Raw genomic sequence first — 12,044 nt, forward strand, 5'->3', positions numbered from 1 at the left:
ATTACAGGATTGATGCCTGAACCCTTTATACCATGTGGAATTTATTGCTAGAATATCAAGATAGTTCAAATTTATGAAATCATGTTCAACATATGCAATCATGTAACAAACATGTATCACTCTAACAACAAATCGGGCTAGAGAGATGGCTCAGTGGTTACTAACACTTACTGTTCTATCAGAGGTCTTGAGCTCAATGGCAGCACACAAGTGAGGTGGTTTACAAATGTCTGTAATTCCAGTTTCAACGGCTCTAACACCCACCTTCATCCTTTCTTGAATTTTTTAAGACAGGATCTTTCTATGTAGAGTTGGCTGTCCTGGCTATACAGCCCAGGCTGGCCTTGAACTTACAGAAATTTGCCTGCCTCTCTCTCTCAAGTGCTGGATTAAAGGTTCGAAACACCATACTGGTGCATCTAGGCTGAGCGTCCACAGCATACAGTCTAGGCCCGCAGCAGGCTTAATCCACCCAGGCTTGTGAGAGCATAATGTGTTGAGTGACTCATGACAGAGTTTAAAGAACTCTGAAGCTGAGCATGGCGGGACAGCTTCTTAATACCAGCAGAAGCAGAACCTCGTAATCTCTACGAATTCAAGACCAGCCTCATCTATAGAGTGAGTTGAGTGAGTTCCAGACTGCCAGGGCTGCATAGCAAGACTCTGTTTCAAAAAGCAAAAACAACAACAAAATCCCCCCCCCCAAAATCATGCGATCAAAAAACTCTATAAACAATTAAAAAAATAAACAAATGCCACATTGTGGTGGTACATTTAATCCCAGAACATTGAAAGCAGAGGTAGGCAGATCTCTATCACTGGCCAGCCTAGTTTACAGAGTGAGTTCTAGGCCAGTCAGGGCTACACGTTGAGAACCTGTTCTCCACCCTGCCCTGACCCCAACCAAAAAAAAAAAAAAAAAAAGATTCAGTGTATAGAGACCTATGGATAAGCCACTTCAAGTACAACTTTTTCTTTGCTAACAAATCTTTTGTGAAAATCCAATAAATTAGTTGTGCTTTTGATTAATAATCTTTAGAAAACTTACAGGGCAGATTTTCCTGTACGTGGATCTATATAAGTGGTTGTCCTTCTATTGTGGTCCACAAAATATGGAATTCCATCCACTGTGAATCTCATTTCCCAGCCTTCTGGTAAGGGCTTTTCATTTAATTGACTATAAAATGCAGAAAGAAAAAAAAAAAAAGGAAACAAAAGATAAAAAGATATTATTGACTTACTTCTCTACCCAGTACAGAACTAAAATTACCCATGAGCAGAATATAATCTTCCAGAAAACATATATGGTATGGTATGTTCTGGTATGTAATAGAGATCTCTATCTGGATATTCTACAAACACATTAAAGTCATCAAGAACATTAGAAATGAATCGTCACAGAATTGTTGGCCTATGTTCTCCCCCCTAGTAATAACTCACCTCGAATAGCCATGATACCCACGCTTGCCCATTCTGCCTTTCAAGTCTTGATGTATTCATCGCTCACCTCTGATTCTCATCGTTCCTCTGGTTTTCACTATACTTTCCAAACAGCTGCCTCTACAGTTCTGCTGCTCCTAGTCTCCCCTCAGTGTACATCCAACACGCTGACAGAGCTGCTTTCTAAAACAGACCTCTCTCTCATCAACTCAGTCTCTTTTAGACTCTCTCTCTGGAACCATAGCACATGGACAGTAATCATCTTACCAAACAAGTCATATCTGTCACAGTTCTGAATGACATCTTTCCCTACTGACAAGTCTGTTTTCTCTGTTAAGGCAACTAAAAAGTTCTTTATGAAATAGTCCCATCTACTTCCTTAACATATATCTCTATACCTTGAAAAGTCGGGCAACCTTCCTTAAACTTCAGTTTCTTTATCCATAAAATGGAGGCAACAGTCAGGTATGGTGACATATGCCTTTTATTCCAGGACTCAGATGTCAGAGGCAGGTGAATCTCTGAATTTGAGGTCAGTCTGGTCTACATAGTGAGTTACAGGATAGCCCGGGCTACATGCTGAAATCCTGTCTAAAACAAACAAACAACCCCTCTGCAAAAAAATAAAAACAAAAAAGAAAACTCAAAACCACCCAAACATAGCAACATAGGGCAGTACTAACTGAACTAAGTGGGTTATTTGAAAAAATCAAGAGGGTAAGAAGCTAAGGTACACTGGGTAGAATCTGGGCAGTGGTGGCATGCGCCTTTAATGCCAGCAGAGGCAGAGGCAGGCAGATCTCTGTGAATTCAAGGCCAGACTGCTCTACAGAATTATTCCAGGACAGACAGCTAAACAGAGAAACCCTGTTTGGTAAAAACAAAACAAAACAAAAGCACTGGGAGAACTGGATAAGGGAGTGGGGGGGTTGGATAAGATCAAAATGCATACATATTAAATTCTCAAAAGATATATAAGAATAATAAACAAGACAACACTATGTGATAAGACTATATGAGAGATGAAATTAAAAAATGGTCTGGCATAAAGAAAGTCTTCAAAAAGTAATTGTTATCACTGTTTCTACTACTGCAAATTTGATCATTCTATTCAGGTCTCTCCAAGTACTTCCTGTGTATTGCTGGCATGGCATCATCATCCCTCAAGTTGTGTGTTGACAAAACTTTCTACCCTGCAACTACTACATGAGGTTTAGAGCCTAAACTAGATAGTAAGTCAATAGCAACCTGCATAAATAACCCTTATATGTCCAAATAATTGATGCCTTGGCTGTCCTGAACTTGCTTTGTAGACCAGGCTGGCCTCAAACTTACAGAGCTCCACCTGCCTCTGTCTCCGAGTGCTGGGATTACAGGCGTGTGCCACTGCGCATTGCTATGAAATTACTGTTCTTTCAGATATAAAGGCAGCCAGACTTCTCAGCTGTTTGGGTAAAATGAATGCAACTTTTATCCATGTGTTTATGTCTTGTTTTCTCTCTCTGCTGGGGATCAAACCCAGGGACTCCTGCATGTCAGACAAGCACTGTACTACTCACTGAACTTCATGTCCAGCCCAGAGACAATTTCACTGGGGAATCAAATTGTTTTTACCCTTAAAGCTCTTCATTATTCTTCTTTTGAAATTAAATATATTTAAGTTCATGCAATAGTTGTATAAAAAAAATGGTATTTACTTAGGAACAGGTCCTTTAAATTCAAAGCATACATTAAAAAAATAAGCTATTGAAACAGTAGTCACGAGATCTGTATCACGAAAAATTAATCATACCTAGAAAAGGCTGGTCTTGTCTTCAAGTACTAGAAAGTGATTTGTTCACAGGGGTGTGCCTATCAGGAATGCCCACCTTTGTCTGGAGGCTTTGCCTCCTAGGCATCCTACAATGAGGAGAGAGGCCTGGGGCTCCTTGCATCAGTTGCAGTCTCTGGAGGAACTAAGACTACGTTTTATTTCAAATGTGTATGGAGACAGAAAAAGGGTCACTCAGAAGGACAGATGGACACTTCATTGGAATCTAGACTTCCCTGGTTGGAAACATTTATGTATTACCAACATCAAAGCACATTAAACCTTTTAGTAACGAGGACTTGGAATCTTCTCAGACTCTTCTCTGTATCTGTCTTTCTCCCACTATCTATTATATCCCTATAAAAATATGACTGAATATAATTCAGTAATTCTAGTGGGGTTTAGTTGTTGTTGTTCTCAGACAGGGTTTCAATAAGTAGTCCAAGCTAGCCTGGAACTTGTGATCTTCCTACGTAAGTCTCCTGAAGCTTGGGTTACAGGCGTATACTACCATTACTGTCTCAGACTTAGGTGTAATTGTATAAAAATTTGTAGGCAAATGTTTGAAGTGCGAAAGGTGTAAAAAACATGCCCAACTTATGGTTAATATTAAACTGACATTTTTCCAGATACCTTGAAGAATGGAACCATCTGGTAGTTATAATATTACATTCTGTTATAAGATGAATATGCCTCCTTCCAGATGCTTATGTCTAAGTCCTAGTCACCAGCACCCCATGACATGACCTTCTTTGGAAACAGGGTCACTATATATATATACTAATTAAAATAAATCCATACTGGAGTATGGGAGTCATTCCTATAGGACTGGGGTTTGTACAAAAGAGGAAATTAGAACAAAAATGTGTATATAAAAGAAAGTTATGTGAAATCTAATAAAATACTGTCAACACAAACCAAAAAACTGTTAAGTTAGGAAAAGCGGGGCATAGGGGGCATAGTGGTGCATGCCTGTAATCCCAGCACTTGAGGCAGAGACAGGAGGATCTCTGTGAGTTTGAAGCCATCCTGGCCTACAGAGTAAGTTCCAGCACAGCCAGGGCTACATGGAGAAAGCTTGCCCCAGAAAGCAAAACAAGAAGAACGAGGAGGAGTTGAATGAGGAGGAGGAAGAGGAGGAGATGATGAGAGTAGTTATTCCGAAGGCTGGAACCTTTCCTGTGCCTTTGGAATGGCAAACAGTCTGGTGACACCTGGACTTCAGCTCCAGAACTCTAAGACAGTAATCTAATCTTATATTTGGAAATAGAAAAGTTTTTCTTTCTTTACTTTTTTTTTTTTGGTGTATGATTGTTTTTTGGACACAATGTCTCACTATGCAGACCAGGCTGGCCTCAAACTCACCGAGATCTGCCTGCCTCTGCCTCCCAGTGCTGCGATTAAAGGTGTGTGCCACTGTACCTTGTCTGAGGATTACTGTCTTTGAGTGATATTTTTTTTAACAATCCCTTAGCTAACTTTAGCACACAGGAGGACATAATTTAGCTCAGATAAATCACTGCATACTGTCGTCAAAGCATTAAAAAGGCAGCCTGGTGCACACCTTTAATCCCAGCAGTCAGGGAGGCAGAGTCAGGCAGATCTCTAAGTTTGAGGGCAGCCTGGTCTACAGAGTGAGTCTAAAATAGCCAAGGATACACAGAGAATTCCTGTCACCACACACACACAAAAAAAGCATTCAACAGGCAAACTTGTGATGGTATCTCTTGACATATTAGCCAGCAAGTTCTTATAATGTGCATAAATAATTATACCATATATAACACATAAATATATTTTGAGATGTCTGTAACAATTACAACTGCGGAGTATTTTCTTTTATTTTGGTTTGTAATTGAATTAGTGGGGAAAATGGGTGTGAGTTGTCCCATGAAACTCAAGCTTTTTGTTACATGAAAGTCATCATTTTCTTCTTCCAAGGTATACAGATGCTCAGTGTTTCCGGTCTTTAAGGAAAGAATTCATAAATGAGTCATCAATAGGTAGACAATCTCTAGAGGTCATACACACAAGAAGTTCTTACCCTTGGCTTCTGGGGTCTTCCCACTGCGTAATTCGAGTATTGTGATTGACAAAATACACTCTGCCGTTACTATCAGTTCTCTTCTCTTTATTAAACAAAATGAAAAACACAATATTAATGTTGGAAAATAGCTTTTTCCCCTCAAACTAAGACAAAATAAGCTGAATCTGTCCATTCAGTGACTACTGATTTTAAAATTTCTGTATCACATTACACACACAAAAGTGCATTCTGGCTTTTGAGAGCGCTTTTTCTTTGTTATTGAAGTTATCAGACATTATTTCTGGGCCAGGAGAGATGTCTTAGCACGTAGGCATTACTGCTCTTCTGGAGAAGCCAAGCTCAGTTCCCAGAACCACATCAGATGGTTCCCAGCTGTCTTTAACTCAAGCACACCTAAGACCTCTGGTCTTTGAGGGTACCTGAACTCAGACAGACCTACAAACCTATACACAATTAAAAACAACAAAATTTTAAGATTTTTTAAATAAAAAAGTTCTAAGAAGCTAAAAAGATTTCATTAATAATGTCCTGCCCGTATCACCTTTCAGCTACATGACTTTTCACAATGTGTGTTAAAGTAGGTATGAACTTATGGCCTATGGGTACTAGATAAGCAATTTATACCTGAAATACTCCCTTAGCTCAACCTCACATGGATACAAAGGCAACGATAACCTGGCAGGAATGTTTTCTATAAAGTCAACACAGCCTGTACACAATTCAAGCTTGAGACAAAAAGATGATTTTTTTTTCTACAGCTGCTTCAAAAGAGTAAAAATGGTCTGTTAATAATCATCACATTCTTCTGCCATAAATAGAGGGTGAGGGCCGAGAAATGGCTTAGTGGCTAAGAGCTGAGTTCAGTTCCCAGAACCCATATGGTGGCTCACAACTGCCTATAACTCCAGTTCCAGATCTGACCCCCTCTTCTGTGAACACCAGGTATGCCCATGGCACATGCATGCAGGCAAATAGCTGTACACATAAAGTAAAAATAAACATAAATCTTAAAAAATAAAGAGAGGACGGGTACAAATATGTAACCATCAAGTAGACACACATAGAACAACTGTAGAACCAAAGCCTACAATCTATGTCTAGGAATGCAATTTGACTCAAAGGGCCACAGTCCCTTTCCCAAAGCATTTTTTTGTTTTGTATCACCCATACATTGATTGCTCTACTACCCTCATCCTCAAAAGACTCCACTTCCAGACTACCAGGCTTAATGAAAACAGGAACAACTTTCGTATGTCCTCTCTTTGTTACAAGATAGTAATGACAAACTCTAAGTACAACCTAGTAAACACACACAGAGAGACATTTTTTCTCCCACCTTCTTCACTCAGAGAAGTGGTTTGTTTTTTCTGTTTCTTGGTGGTTATATACGTTTGTTTACATGCCAAGTGGATGGGGATGTGAGGTGCACGTACAAGCATGTTTGTGCACACGCATATGGAGTCGAGAGGACAACCTCAGTGTGTTCCTTCTCAGGTACTACTGACCTTGTCTTTTGAGTAAGAGTTCCCCACTTTATTCGGCTAGCCTGGTCAGCAAGCACTCTCTACAGTACACTATACAGGATCCTCCCGTATACCTCCCTGCTCAGAGATACTGGGGAGTAAACTCAGGTTCTCACACTTACATAGCAAACACTTTACTATCTCTCTGCCTTTGTTTGTTTTGGTTGGTTGATTTAGGGTTTCCAATATGGCCAGGCTGGTTTTAAACTCAGTGTGTGGCCAAGGCTGGCCCAGAACTCCTGATCCTTTAACCTCTAACTCCCAGGTGCTGGGATTACAGGTACATACCAAACATCATGCTGGGCTATTACCAAAATGTTGGAGGAGAAATGATTTTAAGGAAAAAAAAAAACAAAACATTTTTCAAAGATGGATTGATTATATGTGCACGAACATGCCCCGAATTCCATTAGTTTTTTTAGACAAGTCTCTTTCTGAATGTGGAGGACATCAGTTTGACTAGGCTAGCTGACCAATAGGCTTCAGGGATCCACTGGTCTCCTCAACCTCCATGGGGTTACAGACATGTGCTGCGATGCCTGTTTTTTTACCTGGATTCTGGGAATCCAAACTCAGGTATGCCTGCTTGCATAGCAAACACTTTTCTGACTCGAGCCATTTCCAGCACAGTCTTTTCATTATAGAGGATCTAGCCTCAAGTATTTGGTAGCAGTAACAGAACCAGAGCACAAGAGTAACACAAGTCTATAAACTTGTGAACCTGACTTTCTTCTCTAAGCACTAACATCCTTGAAGTCCTTCCAGATTGCTCTATCAATAATCCGTTTCTTTTCACTTTTTTGCAATGCTGGTGACTCAACCCAGAGCTCTGCCCATGCTACACAAACATCTCTAGTCCTCATTTTCTAAACAACAGATTAAAAAAAAAAAAAATGATATGCTTACCCCATCCAGGAGGCAAAGGACCAAGGGGATCAAATTCTTTGTTTTGTGATGTACCAAACAAATCTTGATTCTATAAGGAATATGAATGAATGAATGAATGAATGAATGAATAAATGAATAAATAAGTTGCAACATAAGCACATCATTTCAGAGCAAAGGTTCCAATATGGCTTCTCTGACACATACAATGCAGCATATTCTTACAGAATTCACGTCTTAGAGAAGTTTTATACCAACTACTTTATTTTGGCTAAAAAAAAAAAAAAATCTTTGTAACTCTATGTAATATTATCTAACACTTAAAATTATATACAATTAAAATAATACATATTTATATTATTACCTACAAATTACTAGCTTTTCCCTTGTGCTACAATGTTTCTTCTACTAGTAACATAAAAATCAGAGAAACACACACACACATATGCAAACACACACACACACACACACACACACACCAAGACAACTATAAAACCAGAGCCTGGAGCGGTGAGTTAGCTAAGAAGAATCTCACATGTGTTCTCAAGACCAAAGATCACACATAGAGAATACACGAGACAGACGGAAGAGAGCTGGAAGGGGAAAGACAAGAAAATGCTACCAAGAAAATGAAGTATCTATTTATTTCACTTAAGAGGCGAATGAGTCCTGGTGAGGTTAAGTAGCTCATTCAAAATTACTCAAAGTAACTGTAGAACCAGAACCAGATGTATCTGACTCCAAAGCCATTAGAGATTGATGTAAAACTAGGTTTTAATACAGGGGGCATGTTAAGGAGCCACACCTAAAAAAAAAAAAAAAAGCGCCTATAATAAATAGATACTAAAGTGTAAAATGGAACAGACCTAAAAAGAAAAGGAGAAAAGAAAAAAAAAAAAAAAAAGAAAGAACAAAAGAAGAAAAAGAAGCTGATATGATTGGCACAGGCTTATAATTCCAGCTATTTAGAAGTCTTAGCCAAGAAGGTCTCAGGGTGAAGGCCAGCCTGGGAGTTTAGTGAAACCATGTCTCAAAATAAAACATACAAAGGCTAGGGCAGCCAGGCCAGCAATGAAGAGCAGCAACAATGGCTGTGGGCTCTAACAAGGGCAGAAGGAGATAAAGACTGGGAACAAGCTAAGGCAGGACCAGGGCTATGGGCACCTTGCTAAGCACACAATGATTTGGGGGTTTGTATGGCTTTGTGCCCTAAGTGTCACAGCTAGAGAAGTTCCTTAAGCTCATGAAGAAGGGGATAGGAGATGTCCATCCACGCCCAGAGGGCATTTTAGGAGCTGCGAATAGTGTTGGCTGCCATAAGGAAAGCAACTGCCAAGAAGTTCCAAGTCTACCTCTCCCCTCCCTCAATAAACACCCCCACTCTCTCTCTACTCTCTCCCTCTCTCATGCTGTATGTGGGTACATGCATGCACACCCACCCTCCCCCACACACAAAAGAAGAAACAAAACCTCATTTTACCTCTATAACTCTAGGAAAGAAAATACGGTGACATGTTTCCATAAGAAATGGTAGGAAAACACTTAAAAGAGTGACAGGTGTCAGCTGCGCATGATGGCACTCGCCTGTGATCCCAGCCCTCAGGGAGGCAGAGACAGGAGGATCACTGTGAGTTCCAGGCTAACCTAGTCTACAAAGCAAGTCCAGGACAGACAAGGCTACACAGAGAAACCCTATCTCAAAAACAAAAACAAACAAACAAACAGAGTTAAAAGTGTCTTGATCAGAACCAGGGAGTGAAGGTGAGACTGCCGATGAAGATGAGTTTGTCCACATCAGTAAGTGATCACTATCCTAATGATGAGGTCCAAGAAAAAGGCAGCAGAGGCTGGAGGGACAGCTCACAGTTAAGAACACAGGCTACTCTTGCAGAAGACCTAGGATCTGTTCCTAGACAGAACCACATGACAGCTTTACAACCAGCTGCAATTCCAGTCCCATGGGATGTGATGCTCTCCTCTGACTCTTCCAGTACTGTGTGCATGTGGGGCACAGACATATTCAGGCACTCATATACATAAATAAAAGTAAACAAACCCTTAAACAGACAATCAAAAAGAAGCAGACAAGAAGAAGGAGGAAAGGTGAGGTCTAAGAAAAGGAAGGATGTTTTACTCTGGTGCATTCTCCAGGGAGGGACACGTGCTGAGTCAGCAGCAATGGGGGTGTCAGCTTCTCCAGGCCCCTGCAGAGCTGCTGTTCTTTGGTTTAAGGTCTATGTACTACCACAACAAATCCATTTATAGCATGGACTATTTTGCTTTTCTCAGAGACAAATCTATAATACTTTTTTACTTCAGATTATAAAATTTCCAGCAGCAGATCACACAGCAACTAAAGCACTAATACATTTTGTATATTTGCACTATTAATCTGAAGAAAATATGCATTTGATCCACTTGGTTTTTTGTTTTTCTTTCTTTTTTTGTCTACCCCACTCCACCCTGCCCAGCTCCAGACAAGATCTCACTATGTAGCCCGGAGCCCTGGCTGGCCTGAACTCACAATATAGGCCATAATGGCCTAGAAGTCAGAGATCTGACTGCCTCTGCCTCCTGAGTGCTGGAATTGAAGCCTTGTACCACCATGTCTGGCTAATTTTTTGTTGTTTTTGTTTTTGCTTTTGTTTTGTTTTTGTTTGGTTTTTTTGTTTGTTTTTTTTTTTTGTTTTTTTTTTTTTTTGTTTTTTGAGCAGTGTCCTGAGTTGTCTAGGCTGGTCTTGAACTCTTGAGCTCCGGTGAGCCACCTGCTTCAAGTTCCCAAATGCTACGTGTAACAGATGAACACCATAACATCCAGCTTTTATATAGTATAAACATTATAATGTGTTACTATGGGGAATAAAAGCTCCTCAGTGGAACAACAACCCCCAAAATTTATTCAATAAGCTATGGTGGAGCTTGTGGTGGAGCACACCTTTAATCCCAGAATTCAGGAGGCAGAGGCAGGCGAATCTCTGTGAGTTTGAGGCCAGCCTGATCTACAAAGTGAGTTCCAGTACAGCCAAGGCTACACAGAGAAACCTTAACTCAAAAATAATTTTTTATTCAGTAAACTTTATCAGTAAATGTTAACAAGCGATGCACTCCACTCTATATAATCACTTAAAAGTCAGGCTCTGTGAGACTTAAGCCTTTAAATTTTCTAGTATGATATAAGCAGTTCTACATTTAGAGTTATTTTAATTCTTTCCAAGCTGCTTCTGTTCATTTTTATTAATCTTTTGTCCATAAATTTTCAATGACTCTAACTTCTTTTCTGTTTATTTTTAACAGAAAAGCCAGAATCCAGGGCAAGATCAATACCCACTTATGGCAGCATCCGGCATGCACCCTCTGTCTTCTTTGTAGTGCTTTACAAAATGCATGCAGGCAATTTTTAAACCCTGAAGATGTTTATCAGTTACCATAATCAAGAAATCAACAGGCTGCTTACCCCGTAGATGAACCTCTGGTTAAACTGCTGCATTGCTCCCTGAAGCTGACTACGTTGTAGCTGCCACTGTTCATAGTTCCGCACAGATTCCAGTGTTGGCCTCTGCCACGTTGTGGTTCTTGTAAAATGGTCAACATAATAAATACGCCCCATATTGTCCACACGCCGTTCCCAGCTAAACCAGAAAAGTAACAACTAATTTAAGAAATACTTGTAAAAACATGTAAGACGGTTGACCGTGAGAAACTACCAAGTATTCCTCTCTGCACTGAGGACCAAAGCAGGGCCGCACACATGCTCCTCAGTGCTCTGTCGCTGAGCTATATCCTCAGCAGCTTCTGACTGACCTGAAATCATTCATTCACATTTATACACTGAACTTCAATGTTTCTAGACATCTGTCTTTTAAAAGTCTGTAACATGTATCAGTGAGGTCTTTTAAATGTACATATATTCAGAGAGTGAGTATCAAAGGAAGAAGCTGTCTTTTTTACCTCAGTGACCTTTACATTCCTGCAAACATCAGAGGAGACATCAGTTGTATACAGAATTTTTTATAGATATAAAAAAATTTTACACAGTAACACAACTACCTTTTTACTTACTTGTAATAAAATAATAACTAAAACAAGTTTTTTCTTCCAATTATTTCATAACATAAGCCTACTATATAGAATTACTAAGGAGATATATGTATGTATGTGTGTGTGTGTGTGTGTATGTGTGTGTAGATAGATAGATAGATAGATAGATAGATGGATGGATGGATGGATGGAAAGATTCTCACTGTGAAAACAAATTAACACTATTGCCAATATTACTGTGTATAGAGTTCGTCATCAACACTTAATATGATTACCTGCTAATTTAACAAGTCAAACCACA

The 12,044-nt window shown here is 39.7% G+C and overlaps 1 protein-coding gene across 14 annotated transcripts in view; it reads right to left on the reverse strand.

The window, feature by feature from the left end:
• The window catches only part of Itch (itchy E3 ubiquitin protein ligase), a 115,985-nt gene that overhangs the window by 28,044 nt on the left and 75,897 nt on the right, over positions 1–12,044 (reverse strand). For all 14 annotated transcript variants that reach the window (XM_060383027.1, XM_060383029.1, XM_060383026.1 and 11 more), the window contains 4 exons: positions 11,160–11,334; positions 7,727–7,796; positions 5,295–5,379; positions 1,049–1,177 (listed from right to left, as the gene is read on the reverse strand). In XM_060383027.1, coding sequence (XP_060239010.1) covers positions 1,049–1,177; positions 5,295–5,379; positions 7,727–7,796; positions 11,160–11,334 — 459 coding nt within the window. The remainder of the gene's footprint in view (positions 1–1,048; positions 1,178–5,294; positions 5,380–7,726; positions 7,797–11,159; positions 11,335–12,044) is intronic.

This window comes from Meriones unguiculatus, chromosome 4 (assembly GCF_030254825.1).
Source record: "Meriones unguiculatus strain TT.TT164.6M chromosome 4, Bangor_MerUng_6.1, whole genome shotgun sequence".
Taxonomy (NCBI): Eukaryota; Metazoa; Chordata; class Mammalia; order Rodentia; family Muridae; genus Meriones; species Meriones unguiculatus.